This window comes from Salvelinus namaycush, chromosome 38 (genome assembly GCF_016432855.1).
Source record: "Salvelinus namaycush isolate Seneca chromosome 38, SaNama_1.0, whole genome shotgun sequence".
Lineage (NCBI taxonomy): Eukaryota > Metazoa > Chordata > Actinopteri > Salmoniformes > Salmonidae > Salvelinus > Salvelinus namaycush.
The window spans coordinates 2,596,827-2,615,845 of record NC_052344.1 but is presented as its reverse complement, the minus strand read 5'-3'; the positions used below and the strand labels follow the sequence as shown (position 1 = coordinate 2,615,845).

Sequence of the window (19,019 nt, the reverse complement as noted above, 5' to 3'; positions counted from 1 at the left end):
TGACTGTTCATTTACACATCAGCAATGTTGAATCTGGTTAGAAAGTGACATACGTAGGAGTACCAACCTTAGTGGTTAGTGACTATAGCTCGGTTCCCATCCAATTGGCTACAGATTTTCATGCAGATACTCTAAAATCTGCATAAAAACTATATGCACATTTCCCCATCAAAGATGTTTTATCAAATTGATTTGTTGCGGAGAAAAGGTGTAGTGCACAAAAAAAAAAAGATGGAGTGCCATCGCATTTTCAACTCAACTGATGGTTTTGTCACAAAAAATAATTATATAGCGAATGTGCCCACCGTTATGGCCACTCTGGCCTTGGCACTGCGCTCTAGTCCACAGTTCGCATATACAGTGCTGGTATTGTCTACATGATGAGATTTTTATGGGCAATTTAGCAAAACTATTAGTATTTATCAAATGTCAGCCAAGCATCGATCATCATGTCACCAGAATAAGACCCTGGATATTTATTGGAAAGGAGCGTCAATCTCATCACCGTGCACTTTCACCACCCTGTTAAATTAATTAATGTAATCTGTAGCCTGATGACACATTGATCACACCGACAGCGTTTTAAATTAATTAATGTAATCTGTAGCCTGATGACACCTTGATCACACCGACAGCGTAATTGCATTTTGTTACACCAGAAGTGCGTTCATTTCTAAGGGAACGCTCCGTTTGCCTTGCAGCATTGTGTTGAGACATTTGCAGTGCGTTCCATTCGAAATGAATGTACTTCTGGTGCTGTTACGCCTCGATCACACACAGTTTTTTTGCGCAAAATGGTAAACTGCATCATCTGGATGTGTGTGCAACAAAAGTTCAACATTCACCGTCTGCTACCATTTCTGTCAAGCCGTCTACGCGTACAGTTTGATGCAATGTATTTAAAGTCAGTACATTTGATGAAAAACAGCTTTTCCTATTAAATCCACCCCATTGTGTAACCAACTCGCTCTTGAAATAGCCCTTTCATTCATCACATTGTTCCAGTGGGGAACAGTCCTGTCCTGAGTATCCTGTCCTCTCCCCTGGCCTGGGAACTCAGAGGAAATGGGGCTCCTTGAGTTGCAGGAGTGGGACAGGCACTGTGGTACATCATTAATCAATGTTCTCATGTTCATTCGTCACAGATTAGGTTGGGGATTTATTAAATCCCCCCTTTTGTCTCACAGGGGTCTGTGAGTGTCACCACTCACTGACATTCTTTGTTTCGCAACATGAATCATGCTGGAAATGTTTGAAGCAGATGTAACCCGTATGAATCTTTGATGATGCAGTTGTACTCGAGTTAACGCAAAGATAGCAAGGCAACTATGTTTTGTCCTGGGTCCATGTAGGCCACAGCACAATGATAATCAATAGACATAACCACTGCAGCTGTTACAACTTATTGTATGTACTTGGTCTGATATAGTCATTTCGTCGCTGGGACCCTCTTATCATATTGCCTTCGAGCCCAAAGGGACAGGATCCTAGTGACAAGAACACCAATTAATTATCAGAAACTATATCACAGATTTATTTGACCAAACTACTGTAAATAATATGATATATATAAAAAATTATGCTGTGCATTTAATTTCTCAAATACTGCAAATGCAGATGCAGTTTTTTTTTTTACCTCATATGAACAGAATAGACATTAAAAAAAAACACAATCCCACCTTCTGGTAGAGTTCATCCTTCTCAAAATAAAAAAAGCATCACTTCGGTGTCTAAGATCTTCATCTGGGATCCCTCGTGGTCCAGTATGATTCCCCTCCATCCATCTACAGTCTGTACAGTGTCCCCAGTCCCATACCTGAACAGCAATAGCCCTGTGTGTTACAGAAGCTCCATTTATACCTGGTGCTAATGTGTACTTTCTCCTGATTTTGTCCACATTCTGATTGTGCCCACATTTGTAGACAGGTGTTGACAATCAAAATACACATTGGGAACTGATTGTAAGTATATCTTTCTGGCCATGTCTAGACTTGACAGTTAATGCAGTTTTTGTATTCTGATAATGGAATTACAAACACATCATGCATCTACACCTACATTTAAATGTGTCTGCCATATTGTGTCCGGAATCAGATTCCCTTTTGCTGCACTACATTCAAATGCCAGTAAGCATTGCTAACGGTGGCATAGGCAAAATATGAGGTGGCATAGGAAACATTTTATAAGAGCCCTGAATGCTGATTGGCTGACAGCCGTGGTATATCAGACCGTATACCACAGGTATGACAAAACATTTATTTTTACTGCTCTAGTTATGTTGGTAGCCAGTTTATAATAGCAATAAGGCACCTCGGGGGTTTGTGGTATATGGCCAATATACCACGGCTAAGGTCTGTGTTCGGCACTCCGCGATGCGTCGTGCTTAAGAACAGCCCTTAGCCGTGGTATATTGGCCATATACCACACCCCCCCTCGTGCCTAATTGCTTAATTATAACAATGTTTATAACTCTAGCCAAAAAAATGCTAATATTCTAAATATAAGCCAGCTGGCTAGCGTGAGGCCAACAAACACTTACCTCACACGATAACCACTGTGCAAAAACATTGAATCAACATTGTTTCCAACAAACAAAACAAAAATTAAATGTCATGATGTTGAATCAATGTGGAAAACTGATTCGATTTGAAAAAAGTAAACAAAGGTCATTTTGTATTTTTTTTCACCCAACTTTGAACCTAAATCCAATGATAGGTTTGAAACGTTTGTTCGATTTCACGCTGCATTCACGTTAGTTAACAACTCAAGCAAATTTAAATCAAAACTAGACGTTGAACTGACATCTGTTCCCAGTGGGTAGGAATATATTTGCTTCACAACGTTAAAATAAAAAGGTGGCTCACACAAGTTTCTGAAGACTTGCGGTGGGAATGCTGATGACATCACACACCATGTGCACATTTGGTAACCTGATTGTATCCAGACTGAGAAGAAAGCCGGACACAATGCGTCCCCAACCAGCTCCTGAGGGGGTCAGCCTGATCTGAGCACAATCAGACCTCAATGCGGACCTTTGTACGTCTAGACGGCTGCTTTTACACAGGCAGACCAATTCTGCTTTTTTATTCTCACTAATTGGTCTTTTGACCAATCAGATCAGCTCTGAATAAGATCTGATATGAAAAGATCTGCTAGGATTGGTCAAAAGACCAATTAGAGGAAAAGATATCAGAATTGGGCTGCTTTTGTAAATGCAGCCAACCTGTTCTTTCATTGCAATCATTGTGTTCTGATAGTCGCATCTACGTATTGAGTGTAGTAATGCCCTCTAACCACCTCCAGAGGTAGTCAGACACGCATTTTATCTGGTCGTCCCTAGTTAACACAGCCAGAAAGTCAGAATTATGGACAATCCTTGCCCATTTCTACAATTTATCTTCTTAAAATGAGATGTTCTACCTGAACCTAACTTTAAACACACTGCTAACCTTATGCCTGATGTTAAATTAAGACCAAAAAGGCTCATTTTTAGACTTTTTAGCCAATTTAGACTTTGTGGCTGTGGGATCTGACTTTGTAGCTGCTACTAGTGATGACCATTTTATCTGGATTTTTTTACAAGTGTCAACAGATGTGGTGAAACCATTTAATTCATCATTATAACACCCAGTAAAATGATTGGCAATTGACACCATTGACTCAAGGCATCAATAATTGTCCAATCATGATACTGAAATCATTATTTTGAAACAATCTCCCAAATAATGTTAATACTTGAAAGGACTAGGAAAATGTGGTCACAATGCAGAGACAATGGATGGATAACAGACATATTTTAATACCATATGTTAGTGACAGGACTTGATCAGATAGTAATTGGATCAGGATAATAAAAACCACATGTTAGCACAAGGTGTAAACTAGGCTATTGAGAAGTGGTGTTGCTGTCTGGAGATAGGGGGAGTGTGCTAAAACACTGAGACCTAAATCTCAAGCTCTAGGAGATATCATGATGTACAGTGCAATCGGAAAGTATTCTGTTACGTTACAGCCTTATTCTAAAATAGATTAAATTGTTTTTTTTGCTCATCAATCTACCCTATAATGACAAAGCAAAAACAGGTTCAGAACTTTTTGCACATTTATATTAAATAAAACAGAAATATTACATTTACATAAGTATTTAGACCCTTTACTCAGTACTTTGTTGAAGCACCTTTGGCAGCAATTACAGTCTCTAGTCTATTTGGGTATAATGCTACAAGCTTGGCACACCTGTATTTGGGGAGTTCCTCCTATTCTCTGCAGATCTTCTCCAGCTCTGTCAGGTTGGATGGGGAGTGTTGCTGCACAGCTATTTTCAGATCTCTCCAAAGATGTTCGATCGGGTTCAAGTCCGGGCTCTGGCTGGGCCACTCAAGGACATTTAGTGACTTGTTCCGAAGCCACTCCTGCATTGTCTTGGTCATTGTCCTGTTGGAAGGTAAACATTCGCCCCAGTCTGAGGTCCTGAGCATTCTGGTTTTCATCAAGGACCTCTCTGTACTTTGCATCGTTCATCATTCTCAGGATCCTGACTAGTTTCCCAGTCTCTGCCACCCCCATGCTTCACCATACAGATGGTTCCAGGTTTCCTCCAGGTGTAACACTTGGCATTCAGGGCCAAAGAGTTCAATCTTGGTTTCATCAGACCAGAGAATTTTATTTATCATGGTCTGAGTCCTTTAGGTGTCTTTTGGCAAACTCAAAGCAGGCTGTCATGTGCCTTTTACTGAGGAATGACTTCTGTGTCTGGCCACTCTACCATAAAGGCCTGATTGGGGGAGTGCAGTAGAGATGGTTGTCCTTATGGAAGGTTCTCCCATCTCCACAGAGGAACTCTGTCAGAGTGAACATTGTATTCTTGGTCACCTCCCAAGGCCCTTCTCCCCCGATTGCTCAGTTTGGCCGGGCGGCCAGCTCTAGGAAGAGTGTTGGTCGTTCCAAACTTCTTCCATTTAAGAATGATGGAGGCCACTGTGTTCTTTGGGACTTCCAATGCTGCAGACATTTTTTGGTACCCTTTCCCAGGTCTGTGCCTCGACACAATCCTGTCTCTGCGCTCTACGGACAATTCCTTTGACCTCTTGGCTTGGTTTTTGCTCTGACATGCACTGTCAACTGTGGGACCTTATATAGACAGGTGTGTGCCTTTCCAAATCATATCCAATCAATTGAATTTACCACAGGTGGACTCCAATCAAGTTGTTGAAACGTCTCAAGGATGATCAATGGAAACAGGATGCACCTGAGCTCAATTTCAAAGTCTTGTAGCAAAGGATCTGAATACTTATGTAAATAAGGTATTGCTGTTTTTCATTTTTAATAAACGTGCAAACATTTCTAAAACCCTGTTTCACTTTGACATTATGAGGTATTGTGTGTAGATTGATAAGGAAAAAAATACATGTAATCCATTTTAGAACAAAGCTGTAAAGTAACAAAATGTGGATAAAGGGGTCTGAATACTTTCCGAATGCATTGTAGGTGGGAGGTTATGGGCTACTCATAGTTTTTTTATTTGGTAACTCTGATTCACTGATGGTGTTACCTAGGCATGTGTGCTTCTTACGTGCCTAATATACACCCCATCAAGTGATTGCTATGCAGTATGGACATGAGAATTTGTCTTTCAGTTGAACAAAGAGCACAGTTGAGTTGTTGACATTTCAGTGATCAAACACAGCATATGTTACTGATATTGAATACATTGCATAGTTTATTTGCAAAAAGATAATATCACAGTATAAAAAGTATTAGTGAGAAAAATAATGCAGGATTTGCACCTAAGTCACGTCACGGGCTGGTTAGAGCGATGGTCATTCTTTCTTCTCTGTAACAGTCAACATAGTAAAATAATAATGCATAATTTCTCCTAACTCAGACTGGTTGGAATAATCAATCTTTATTCTCTGTAGTAGTCACTGTAATAATAACTTTGGGAACATTCAATGGGGAAACGCATGAGGAGAACTTGAACAAATCACGCCGGACTAAATACGCTGGAAAACTGTTGTCAGTGGCCTATGCTTCATGAGTAGAAAAATACCTAAGTAAGTAAGTAACTAGATATTCAATCAGGGAAGTTAGTGAGCTCGTCTTTGCCAATGTTTCCTCCACTGAGGATGACCACCACGTTCCTCCCAGCAATGTCAGGGATTCTGTCGTTAGCGATGGCAGCGAATGCCGCGGACCCTGACGGTTCCACCAGGAGCCCCGCCCTGTACAGGGTCGACACGGCAGCCTTGATCTCCTCATCGCTCACCAGTACGATCTCCTCAACGTAGCGCTGGCACAGCTCGTAGGGCAGGGTGCCTGGGGGGACAACAACACACCAGGCAGTTAGCAATGGTAGATGTTTTAACCTTTACGTGACTTATGGTACAAAACACATCAGGGAGTTAGCACAGGTAAAGAAGGTACAATTCACAGATTAGTTTGCTTGGCTATGGTTCATTCCAGATGAAGACAAAGTTGTTCCCTCTTATGTCCTGATCTTTTCGGATTTATTTAGGTCTAGCCAATGTACTGTACCTGCAAAAGGTGGAGCCAGTCCTGACGCGATGCTCTTGGTGTCCATGCCTATAGGCTTCTTCTCGATGAAACTTTTGTACATGGTGCAGGCTAATGAATCAAAGACAGGAAATGAAGGTAAACAAAATGGTCATACTGTATATCAACCCCTCAGTATATTGTCCCATGTGTATGTTCATGTATATCAGTTAGTGGTGTATCATGGTTGTAAAAAGCCCTGCCTGATATTGTCTTGGTGAGATTTAAACAACAGGTGTTATGTACCTCCTTCTGGCTCTACTCCGTAGATCCTTGTCTTCTCGCAGCCGGCCAGTTTGATGGCAGCAGCCACCCCAGCCAGTAGACCTCCTCCTCCACAGCACACCACCACTACATCAGGCTGGGGCATCACCTCCAGTACCTCAAAACCTAGACTACAGCACAGAGAGAGGGGGGTGGGAGCGAGGGAGTGAGAGAGACAGACAGTGAGAGACAGACCAGCATTTTATTTTCGGAAAGGCCCGCATAAAGCTGGTTTTGTTGTCTTGTTCGGCTGTTCTATACCTGGCATGTCCTGCAATCAGGTCCAGGTCGTCATATGAGTGGAGGAACGTCATGTTTTCCTCCTGGACACAACGATTCACCACGTTCATCAGCAAGGCCGTGGGCACCCGTTCCACCTCACATCCAAAATTCTGGAGCGAATGGACAGATATATTTGGTTATTTTCAGATGTGTCATTTTAGACAATACAATTTAAAGACTGAAACAGTCAATTGGAAACAAGAACCTGACTTGTATGAGTGTAGATCTGGATACAGGGGCTGTCTCTGGCATCACCACTTTCCCCTTGGAGCCGTAGTGTTTAGAGGCATACGCAAAAGACTTCCCATAGTTCCCTGCAGACATGGTGACAAAATGGGCTCCTTTTGGTCTCCTGGCAAACTGGTTGGCCACTCCTCTTATCTTAAACGAACCTGGCAATTAACACAATGACAGGAACTGCTGTTATTGTATCACTCTCAATGTCCAACATCAACCATGTCTATCAATATATCTACTACAAAACGGCCTACATTATTCATTGAAACTTGTACAGTAGTAATGTAAATGTGCCTGACTAAGGCATTTAATTCATACACAAACTCACCAGTCCTCTGCATGTTCTCCAGTTTGATGTGGATGTTACAGGGGATGTTGAGCGGTAGTGTTGTTTGGCACCATGGGATCATAGGAGTATTGATGACTCCCAAAGGACTGGTCCTCACTGTCTCTCTGGCATCTCTTAGCAGATCCAAAGTGATGGCTTTCATTGATAGTGGCACGTCCACCATGCTGAAAGACAACCACAGAGTTGTATCAAAGTGGTTCGAAACAGTCTTGGTGGGATTATCCTAAAAACAGTCATTAATTTGCATAGAAAACAACCTCTCACTCAACCTCTCACTCAACATCAACAAAACATCAACGAAACCCCCCCCCCCCCCCCACACAGACAGTGTGGTGAAGAAGGCGCAACAGAGCCTCTTCAACCTCAGCAGGCTAAAGAAATTTGGCGTGTCACCTAAAACCCTTACAGACTTTTACAGATGCACAATTGAAAGCATCCTGTCGGACAGTATCACTGCCTGGTACGGCAACTGCACCGCCTGCAACCGCAAGGCTCTCCAGAGGGTGGTGCGGTCTGCCCAACGCATTACCGGGGGCAAACTAGCCGCCCTCCAGGACACCTACAGCACCCGGTGTCACAAGAAGGCCTAAACCAACCGAGCCACTGCCTGTTCACCCAGCTATCATCCAGAAGGCGAGGTCAGTACAGGTGCATCAAAGCTGGGACCGAGAGACTGAAAAACAGCTTCTATCTCAAGGCCATCAGACTGTTAAACAGCCATCACTAGCACATTAGAGGCTGCTGCCTATAGGCATAGATTAGAAATCACTGGCCACTTTAAGGAATGGAACACTAGTGACTAATATATAACAATGTTGACATATCTGGCATTACTCATCTCATATGTATATACTGTATTCTATACTATTCTACTCTATCTTAGTCACTTAATAATGTTTACATATCTTGCATTACTCATCTCATATCTATATACTGTTTTCTATACTATTCTACTGTATCTTAGTCCGTTCCGCTCTGACATCGCTCGTCCATATGTACATAGTCTTAATTCATTCCTACTTGTGTGTATTGGGTATATGTTGTGTAATTTGTGAGATATTATTGCACTGTCGGAGCTAGAAGCACAAGCATTTCGCTACACCCTGCTAATCACGTGTATGTAACCAATAACATTTGATTTGATGAGAAGGATTATCCTTATGACTTGCTTAGCTCCTTTCCACCAAATTAAACATTATATATTGTTTCATTCTTCTGCTCTGTTAATACTTGCAAAAAGAGTTAACGTTAATGAAATCACGTAACACAAAATTATCTCACCATTGACATGGTGGAACTATTACTACAGATTTAACGTTACACATTTGTGCAATATATTCCACTTTTGCAGGTGTAACAGTCAATATAATCAGAGACAGTTGTATAATTCTAGTCAACGTACCTTGATACTTTCGAAAAATATATGCAAATGTGTGGATTTTCGAGATTTTTATCCAATTTACGGAGCAGAATTTCAACAGCTCCGTTATGTTTACACAGTGTTACAGTTATTCTGGCACCCGCAACACAAGTAAACCCTAGCTGGAACTAAAGCCACACGCGACTTGTTTCTAGTCGGACATTGTTTTGAGACGGAACGAAGAAATGGCCGCGTCTGTCCGAAAAAGTTAAGTTGTAACCTGAATTAGTCAATTCAAAACGTATTTTCGTGGCAAATAGTTGTGAAAAATCATGGGTGTCGTGAGACATATCGTGTGCGCGATGTCTGGGGGAGTTGACAGCTCTGTAACGGCTTTGTTACTCAGAAGAAGAGGTGAGACGTTCCTTCACTGGAACACTCAACATTAACTAGCTAAACTCCTTGAGACGATACAAATAAACTGAATATTTTTTTAATGAGTTAACGGAATATGTCTTATTTTATATCAAAGTTTCACGTCTTCCCATTGGCTTGTTTTATTGACAGGGTACCACGTTACTGGAGTGTTTATGAAGAACTGGGATTCCCTGGATGAGAATGGGGTGTGTTCCTCCGAAAAGGACTGTGAAGATGCCTACAAAGTGTGCCAGAATCTGGACATACCTTTCCATCAAGTGTCCTACGTCAAAGAGTACTGGCACGAAGTGTTCACGTAGGTATCCTCCTTAATTAGATGATTGTTAAATCTGTATAATTGGAACAGTTGTAGCTCTGCTAAGCAGACAGCTGCACTCAGCTTATTTGAAATAATGTGAGTTATCCCGGGATTAGGTTGGTGTCACAAGGCTAGATCTGGGGTGTGTTCATTGTCTTGCAAAGGAAACCGTTTACCGTTTAAGAACCAAACAGATCAAATGGAACGAAATGGGAAGGGATTTATCTGAATTTGTCCAATAGAAACACACATTTTCATTGCAAAACGTTTTCCGTTTGCAACAGAATCTGATAAATGAATATACCCCAGATTGATGGGTATAATTTGTGGAACGTTCCAATAGGAATCAGTTCCAAAAACTTTGAAGTACAAGGTTGCCAACAAACAATACGTACAAAGTAGCATAATCAATTCACCTAGTTAACTAGCTGCCGAATAGGCATCAACTCACCACGTAGCTTATTCTTAATGTTTATCCATAGACTACCAGAGTGAGGACAGACATTTTTCAGCATAAATGTGGTGAGTAAAAAACTTTATCAAATAGCCCACTCCCTACCCGGTATCTTATTCTACCACTATACAACTTTGTATGTGCGTTGTTTGTTGGCAACCTTGTTATTTACAAAGTTTTTGTAAGAGATTCCTATTGGAACGTTACACAAATTATACCCACCCACTCCAGATTGCTCTCTTTCTCAATGTCTGACCAATGTCTCCCTTCTTCAGCAATCTTTTGAAGGAATATGAGAAGGGCAGGACACCAAATCCAGACATTCTGTGCAACAAACACATCAAGTTCAACCACTTCTACAATTATGCCATCAACGGCTTGGGTATGTAGCATAATAATGCTCAGTATTAGTATGCATTATATTATAAAAACATCCAAGTATGCTAAGAACTTCAAGTACCATTAAAGAAACTGAGCTTGTACAAAAAAAAGACAATATTGTGTTGTTGCTGATTTCCCCCTAGGTGCTGATGCCATGGCGACAGGCCACTATGCCAGGACATCTCAGGAGGATGAAGATGTCTTCCAACAGAGTCATGTGTCTCCTCCCCCTCAACATGTCTTCAGAGACCGTTTTGAGATCCGGAACCGTAAGAACAACAAACTCCTCTCAACATCTTTCTGTGCTTTTCTCATACCAATGTTTTATTATTATTATTATTATTATTATTATTATGTCAATCTTACCTCTATAACAATATGGAGACTTTGGGCGTTTTCACATATCATCTTATGATCCGGATCCTGGAGCATTTGGTACCCTGATCCGCGCTATAAAGTATGTGTGAAATGCAAACAAACGCTGTTTGAAATGAAACCTGGTCCTGCGTGAGTAGCGGGTCCAAGATCCAGGACCTAGGGTACCAGGTATTGTGACGTGGCAGCACGAGTCGCGTGGAACTTTTTTGCCCGTTGTAAAGAAGCTAGCTCGCTAACGTCATGTAGAATGTGCGTCTTGCTAATCACACCCTGAAACGGTTATTTTCAGGTCGTGTGAAATCAAAATATGATCTGTAGAATTCTCAAAAACGGTCCAGGGTACCTGCGTTTTATATGTGAAAGGCTTTTATCTGTAAGTCTGTGGACATTTGATATGTGTCGAGAAATTCAGGGAACTTGAATGAGTACCACCATTGGTTATATTTGAGATAGGGACCGATATTATAGGGCTGTCATTAGATTGGCGTCTCAGATTTGTAACCCTTTGTTATCTCCGTTGAAGCGGTGAGGTTGTACCAGGGAGCGGACCGTTTTAAGGACCAGACATTCTTCCTCAGCCAGATGTCTCAGGATGCTTTGCGGCGTACAGTCTTTCCCCTGTCGGGACTCACCAAAGACTACGTGAAGAAGATTGCAGCCGAGGCCGGCTTCCAACACGTCCTGAAGAGGAAAGAGGTAACTAACCACACAGACAGATACACTGCCCTCTGTATGTACTGTATTTTGACATTAAAGCAAAACATTTACATTTGTCTCTGTACTCCAGCATTTTCGATTTGAGATCAAATATTTCATATGAGGCGACAAGTACAGAATGTCAACTTTAACATGAGGTTCGAAATATGATTTAGGCCTCTCAGACTAGGCCTTGTAGAAACAGGGTCAATCAAGTTAGGTCTGCCAAATTAATGTAGTATTGGAAACAATACATCAATCCAGGCATAGCCTATCATCATCATCATAAAAAGTGTAGTTTATAACATGCACAATTAGAAGCATCAATCTACACTACCGTTCAAAAGTTTGGGGTCACTTAGAAATGTCCTTGTTTTTGAAAGAAAAGCTCATTTTTTTGTACATTGAAATAAAATTGATCAGAAATACAGTGTTGACATTGTTAATGTTGTAAATGACTATTGTAGATGGAAACGGCACATTTTTTATGGAATATCTACGTAGGCGTACAGGGGCACGTTATCAGCAACCATCACTCCTGTGTTCCAATGGCACGTTGTGTTAGCTAATCCAAGTTTATCATTTTAAAAGGCTAATTGATCATTAGAAAACCCTTTTGCAATTATGTTGGCAGCTTCATTACATTGTACCCGCAAAACACCAGTCTCAACGCCAACGGTGAGGAGGCGACTCCGGGATGCTGGCCTTCTAGGCAGAGTTGCAAAGAAAAAGCCATATCTCAGACTGGCCAATAAAAGGAAAAGATTAAGATGGGCAAAAGAACAGACACTGGACAGAGGAGGCCTAGAACAAGGACATTTCTAAGTGACCCCAAACTTTTGATCGGTAGTGTATGTAGTTCAAGCTTGACTAAATTCGAGCCCAGTAACTTTGCTCACCGCATCCTCCTTCGATTGCCTCGTCTGGCTGCCACAAAGCCCCCCCACCTTGGAGACAGTCGATCACATCATTGTGGAGCTGCTGATCTGCTTGAAGTGTGTGCGTGCCACTGGCCATGTACTTTGCTGGACATGCTGGCTGTTCTCGGCGACGCATCACTTCAAAACGCATTCCGTCTTGGTGTTATCGGTTGGCCTACTACCATTGGTAGTACCTTTTTTAAAATGTAAGTTATGAATCGCAAATCACCATACAGCTGACACACTTCGATTTCATCCATCATTTTGATTTCAATTTGGTTGTCCAAAATACTGTCACTGCGTCTTTGCTGGTGAATGCCCTTGATCTCTGGCCTGTCAATTGGTTCAATGACATTGTTGTTTCGTCTATTAATCACTTCTAATAGACCTGAAAATGATGCATTAAACATGAATTTAAGAGTGTTTTTATAATGAGTGACGTCCCACGTTTAACCTGGACACATAAATAGTAGGAGTTTGCCCTGGCTTCAGCCATGATGCACGAGAGAGAAATGAAACATCTGCACGTCACCTGCAGGTGCGCGCTTGTGTGTTTCACTGTCCAATCTGTCTCGGACGTGATCTGCATGTGTGATCTGAGGCTGTTTGGTCTCTTGCGCATCAACTTGGGAAAGCCTCGAGGGAGAGCGGACAGTGCATTATAAACAAAGCGCCGCATATATTGCCAGAAAAATAACACCTGATCCTTTTTTTCCTTTTTTTGTGGGGTGTGGAGAAAAGGGGGCATCCGTTAAGCAGTAATTCATCTTAGTCCGGCCTATCTTTATCGGCTATTTTCTCAAAATGACCTTTCTCAGCTTTCAAAGGAGGTACATTTACATTATTCCACACACTGGTACTTAGGACTTGTAGCCAGACTTGTCCAAAGGCTTTTTTTGATATCTTGTCATTTTTATTTCAAGTGGCATTTTATGTGTAAGTTTATGCAAAATTTCGCCTCCATCACATTGACAGTGTCATTGCATTTTGGTACACCAGAAGTACATTCATTTCCAATGGAACGCTGTATTTGCCTTGCAGGATTGTGTTGCAGTTGACTGCATTCGGTGTGGTGCATACGTTGGATTTATCGAACGTATGTGTGGACATCTTGACAGAAATGGTAGCAGAAGGTGAATGTTGAACTTTTGTTGCACACACATCCAGATGATGATGCATACCATTTTGCGTAATATGCTGTTGGTATGATCAAGGCGCATGCATCCGTCAGTGTTTATATTTATTGAGGATTTGCTTCATTTGCATATTTTAAATCAAAATGTTTTTCTTTTAATAGAAAAATCTGTTCTATGTATGTATACTTTCAACTGATAAAGTTTCATTCTGATATGAGTAAAGGGGAAAAATAGCCTGTTAGGGTGTGGTATCTGGTCTTAATGTGCATGCTACTGTAACAGTATAACTTTAAACCGTCCCCTCGCCCCGACACGGGCGCGAACCAGGGACCCTCTGCACACATCAACAACAGTCACCCACGAAGCTTCGTTACCCATCGCTCCACAAAAGCCGCGGCCCTTGCAGAGCAAGGGGAAACCCTACTTCAAGGTCTCAGAGCAAGTGACGTAACCGATTGAAAGGCTATTAGCGCGCACCACCGCTAACTAACTAGCTAGCCATTTCACATCTGTTACACTACCATGATTACAGATAATCATTCATGAATAATGATGATCATACCCCCAAAATCATAAATAAAGATCATACCCTCCCAAAAATGCTAATGTCCCCTGTTATTGATACACTACTAGTTAATTTGTCCAAATACTCGTGACTTCTTCACATGGTGGTGGGGACTTGTGCTTTCATTTCTCAACGGTAAAACAGATGTGTATGAAAATACCCTCAAATTAAAGGTGACATTCACCTCATGCTGTACATTCACCTCATATGAAACATTTGATCTCAAATCTAAAATGCTGGAGTATAGAGCCAAATGTAAAATGTTAATTTTGCTGTCCAAGTACATACGGACAGGAGTACTAAAGTATTGATCATCTCTCCTCTGAGCTGCCTACAGATTAACAAAGTTTAACATAATTTCATTGCATTGTTGTTGTTCGGCCTACACCCTAATTACACTGTATTGACAAAGATAACATACAAGTGACTTTGTAAGATGTATTCGTGGACTGTGTGGCAACACTGAATATCATTATCTGTTTCCAGAGTATGGGCATCTGCTTTATTGGAGAGAGGAAATTTGAGGATTTCATTCTAGAGGTATGGAATTAAAATACACACACAACTGTACTGTATGAAGTTCATTATTGAGATACACTGGCCATAGTAATAAATAAACATGTTTGTGTGTAATAACAATCTGCATTTCTGTTTTTCTGTCAGTATTTAGAGCCGAAACCAGGGAACTTTGTCTCCATTGAGGATGGGAAGATCATGGGGGAACATAAAGGTAATGCTGTGTGATATCCTCAGTGGTATCTTCTATGGTAGTGCTTGTCCCACTATCCTTATAAGAGTACTGCTCTTCCAATAGTAAACCTTAACATTAACGACTGGTTCTCTGCATCTTCTTCCTTTCAGGTTGGTTCACCCTGACACTAGGCCAAAGGGCTAGGATTGGTGGGCAGAGGGATGCATGGTTTGTTGTGGACAAAGACATTACTACTGGAGAAGTGTTTGTGGTAAGGAATGGTTTCTACCTCTTTCGATACTATTATAGCTAATTTTGTCCTAAACAACCAGCCTAACTACAGTACAGGCAGATCTCCCACCTCCTTGCTGTTGATTCTCAATGGGATTCTGATTCTAAACTCCCTAACATCAGGGTCCGACCACCAATCACCCGGCTCTATTCAGAGACACAGTACGAACAGATCGTTTCCATTGGATAACGGAGGACCCTCCCACTGAGCTGATCCAGACTAAGATGATGGAGTGTCACTTCCGCTTCATCCACCAGATGCCTCTCAGTGAGTCACATAACACGTTAGGGCCAGACACAGTTTGTAAGGATGTGTCATTAACAATACTTTTACATGGGCCTCCCGAGTGGCGCAGCGGTCTAATGCCCTGCATCGCAGTGCTTGATGCGTCACTACAGACCCGGGTTCAATCCCAGGCTGTGTCACAACCGGCCATGACCGGGAGTCCCACAGGGCGGCGCAAAAGTGGCCAAGTGTCATCAGGGTTAGGGGAGGGTTTGGCTGGGGGGCTTTACTTGGCTTATCGCGCTCTAGCGTCTCCTTGTGGTGGGCCCGGGTGCCTGCAGGCTGACTTCGCTCGTCAGTTGAACGGTGTTTCCTGGTTAACGGGTTAAGCGGGCGGGTGTTAAGGAGCACGGTTTGGCGGGTCATGTTTCGGAGGACGCATGACTCGACCTTCGCCTCTCCCGGACCCATTGGGGAGTTGCAGCGATGAGACAAGAATTGGATTTGGATAATTGGATATGACAAAGTTGGGGAGAAAAAAAACAATATCGTTACCTCCCATACGGCTTAAGAAACAGCTTTATTGAGTCAAAAATGTACACTTCAAACGTGTTAGTGACATGTTAGTGTTAGTAACATGTTAATAACACAGTGAGGTTGTGTATCTCCAGCCCCTTGCACTGTGACCTTGAACATGGATGGCTCTGTGTGGATCATGCTGTCTCAGCCAATCAGAGCACTCACACCAGGACAGGTAAGTTCTCTGTTTCCCACACGTAGACATGTAAGCCGCCTGTCTCACCCTTTTCAGAGTTTGGGCAGTTGGTTTCATTACTTTCTAGGGATGTTTTGTTCTCAGAAGAATTTTAACTATGAGTAAAATTTCTTTAGGCCATTTTCAAATTGATTTATTGTCGTTAGGTCAGCTTTTAAGAGTAAAGCCAACCCATGAACCATTACAGCGGTTTTAGTTGAGCTGGTGTGTTAGTCCCAGTGTGTTATTCCTTAAGATCCTGATTAGCTAGCTAACAAAGGCCTATCATAGGCCCAACAAACGTAGCCAGCTGCTCCAGTGTGTCTCTGGTTTCTCTGACAGGGATTACTCCAGACTCTAGTCAGGGTACAAAGAGCCTTGTCCACGCTTGGATTACCGCCCTTTCTTCATGCGATATCCCATAACCCACTGCTCTGGGAAAACAATATGGCCGAGACGCGTTTGTCTTGGAGCTCTGGGCTCGAGGCCAGAGTGAGGGTAGATGAATAGAGAAGCGATAGAGAATAGTGGTTTGTGTATGCGCTCAAATGTGGGGGTTAGTTCAGAGGGACTAGGAGTCAATATTCAGCATCAATGTCTCCCACTAACATCAATTTTCTGTGCCCGTCTCATCTACCTCAACATTGACTGAATAGCCTTGCTTCAAAGCTTCCGTCAATGTCTGCTCATCACTACCCTCCCTTCTAATTTCTCCATATTCACTTCGCTCATCTCCCCCAGTTTGCAGTGCTGTACAAGGGGGATGAGTGTCTGGGAAGTGGGAAGATCGTCCGTCTGGGCCCCACAGAGCACACTCTCCAACAGGGGCGAGACCGCATGAAGGAAGCCCCTGTGGCAAAGGAGAGGACTCCGGAACCAGCCAGCTGAGCCTGAGAGAGATTTCCTAGAAACAGACACTAGGCCCAGGCCTATCCACTGTCGATATGGACCTAACCTTACATTGCAGACTTCAGTCACACTGCTGATGGACAAGACTACTGTACTTCCACAAGCCTTATCCCATTCTCTGAACCCCTACTGATGAACAGAAGAGCACACTGATCATGCTTTCGGACCTGTCCACTCGTCAAAAAACACACACTCAAACTTCCTCTGTACTGTTGCCCTCAGTTGATACATCTTCCTATTAGGGTACTTGTGACGTACATCATTATTTGACAGTGTGGACTGTGTACAATCATGCACATGGTAATTCATTGTCTAATTTATTTATTTGGACAGATTATTAGAAAATGTGAAATGCATATTTAAAAAATTATGGATTTTGTGATAATCCAAACAAGTAGAGTGCCTGTTCCTTTGGTGCCATTTCACCTAAACACATTTTGGATTGAACTGCAATCTTTTCAACTATAAAATATGCAATATGTAAATAGAGAATAACTTGAATTCAGAAATGAAGAGCAAGTGATTAAACTTACGATTGTTTTAAATTATAAGTGATTTCTTGCCTTTTTGTGGCCAGCAGAAAACCTCACTGAAGAAATCCAGCTAAAGTATGTGTCACTTTACTTTACCTCTGTTGCTACTGATTCACGTCCTCTTCCTCTCTCGCCACAAGGGGGCGAACACGTACAAGTTATACTTAACCTTCTATACTTTGCCTATGCACTGGTGGTTAAATTAACGTAATTTATGTTATACCAGGTGGAATGTAGATGTAACTACCAAAATAATGGAAACACTGGAGGAAATGTGGGATACAAAGTATGTTGTGGTTCCTGAGTTAATTAAGCGATTAACATCCCATTGTGCTTGGTTAGGGTGTATAAAATGCTGGGGAGCACATTATTTTGGCTGCCATGGCTATGCACCTATAGGATAGCAATGCCCCCATCCACAGTGCATGAGTAATCACAATGGTTTGATGAACATGAAAATGATGTAAACCATATGCCATGGTCGTCACCAGATCTCAACCCAATTGAACACTTATGGGAGATTCTGGAGTGGTGCTTGAGACAGCGTTTTCCACCACCATCAACAAAACACCAATTTATGGAAGAATGGTATCGCATCCCTCCAATAGAGTTCCAGACACTTGTAGAATCTTTGCCAAGGTGCATTGAAGCAATTCTGGCTCGTGGTGGCCCAACCCCCTATTAAGACACTTTATGTTGGTGTTTTCTTTATTTTGGCCATTACCTGTTCAATGGCTTTGCAGATGATGCATTATTTAGTTCCATGCATACCTTGGTGATGTGATATCCATGGGAATAAAACCTACAATTCGCCAAAAGTTGTGAATGAATCAGTGGCAACCTGTCATTCAGGGCCTGTTTTGAACCCCATATTTTTAGCTAAAAAGAAACCGTTAACTCGAAACTGCTAAAACTTGACTTCAGTGAGTTCAAGACAACTGGGAATTCTGGAAAAAAAAGCTCAGACTGGGAAATACGCTTTGAATGGTCATCCAACTCGGAATTGTAAGTCGTGATCTCGGGCCTCTTTCTAGAGCGACGACCTGAAGATCAATGACGTCATCATGATTCGACCCTGTTTTTTTTCCAGAGTTCCCAGTTGTCTTGAAAGCACCATAAATCCAGAGAATGCCAGACTTTGATGACAAAATTTGCCCACGAAGGACCACCGTGCCACCTTCCTGTTCAAGTGAGCACAGCACAACAAGGTAAGTCCAAAAATATCTTGTATGCTGCTGAATAAATTATGTAATATGCCAGGGAGCTGTATACTGTAGCTAAGAAAGTAATACTAAGTGTATGATG

The 19,019-nt window shown here is 42.0% G+C and overlaps 2 protein-coding genes across 4 annotated transcripts; one reads left to right on the top strand and one right to left on the bottom strand.

Moving 5' to 3' along the window:
- Positions 1-5,886: 5,886 nt before the first annotated feature.
- On the bottom strand, positions 5,887-9,175 carry srr (serine racemase). The gene is made up of 7 exons (XM_038978144.1): positions 9,087-9,175; positions 7,664-7,848; positions 7,309-7,490; positions 7,078-7,208; positions 6,799-6,947; positions 6,535-6,624; positions 5,887-6,315 (listed from the first exon to the last, which is right to left on the bottom strand). Exons 2-7 carry the CDS (start codon positions 7,845-7,847, stop codon positions 6,074-6,076), a joined length of 978 nt encoding a protein of 325 aa, XP_038834072.1. The 5' UTR covers position 7,848; positions 9,087-9,175; the 3' UTR covers positions 5,887-6,073.
- Positions 9,176-9,275: 100 nt separating this feature from the next.
- trmu (tRNA 5-methylaminomethyl-2-thiouridylate methyltransferase) lies at positions 9,276-17,723 on the top strand. Of its 3 annotated transcripts, XM_038978215.1 has the most exons (11): positions 9,276-9,458; positions 9,612-9,777; positions 10,510-10,616; positions 10,759-10,884; positions 11,517-11,689; positions 14,797-14,850; positions 14,974-15,040; positions 15,172-15,272; positions 15,416-15,560; positions 16,190-16,272; positions 17,014-17,723. In XM_038978215.1, the coding sequence occupies exons 1-11, from the start codon at positions 9,377-9,379 to the stop codon at positions 17,158-17,160; spliced, it is 1,251 nt and encodes a 416-aa protein (XP_038834143.1). In that variant the 5' UTR covers positions 9,276-9,376; the 3' UTR covers positions 17,161-17,723. The 3 variants fall into 3 exon arrangements, with proteins under 3 accessions (XP_038834143.1, XP_038834144.1, XP_038834142.1); XM_038978216.1 differs by lacking the exon at positions 16,190-16,272 and having other exon boundaries at positions 17,014-17,159; XM_038978214.1 differs by lacking the exon at positions 17,014-17,723 and having other exon boundaries at positions 15,416-16,272.
- Positions 17,724-19,019: the final 1,296 nt, after the last annotated feature.

Bases quoted from the DNA above. Each gene is read 5' to 3' on its own strand.
- srr (XM_038978144.1), bottom strand. From the start codon at position 7,847: ATGGTGGACGTGCCACTATCAATGAAAGCCATCACTTTGGATCTGCTA. The intron at 7,491-7,663 runs GTGAGTTTGTGT...GTTAATTGCCAG, and splicing joins GGAGAACATGCAGAGGACTG to GTTCGTTTAAGATAAGAGGA. The intron at 6,625-6,798 runs GTACATAACACC...TTGATTCATTAG, and splicing joins CGGAGTAGAGCCAGAAGGAG to CCTGCACCATGTACAAAAGT.
- trmu (XM_038978214.1), top strand. From the start codon at position 9,377: ATGGGTGTCGTGAGACATATCGTGTGCGCGATGTCTGGGGGAGTTGAC. The intron at 11,690-14,796 runs GTAACTAACCAC...ATCTGTTTCCAG, and splicing joins ACGTCCTGAAGAGGAAAGAG to AGTATGGGCATCTGCTTTAT. The intron at 15,041-15,171 runs GTAATGCTGTGT...TCTTCCTTTCAG, and splicing joins GATCATGGGGGAACATAAAG to GTTGGTTCACCCTGACACTA.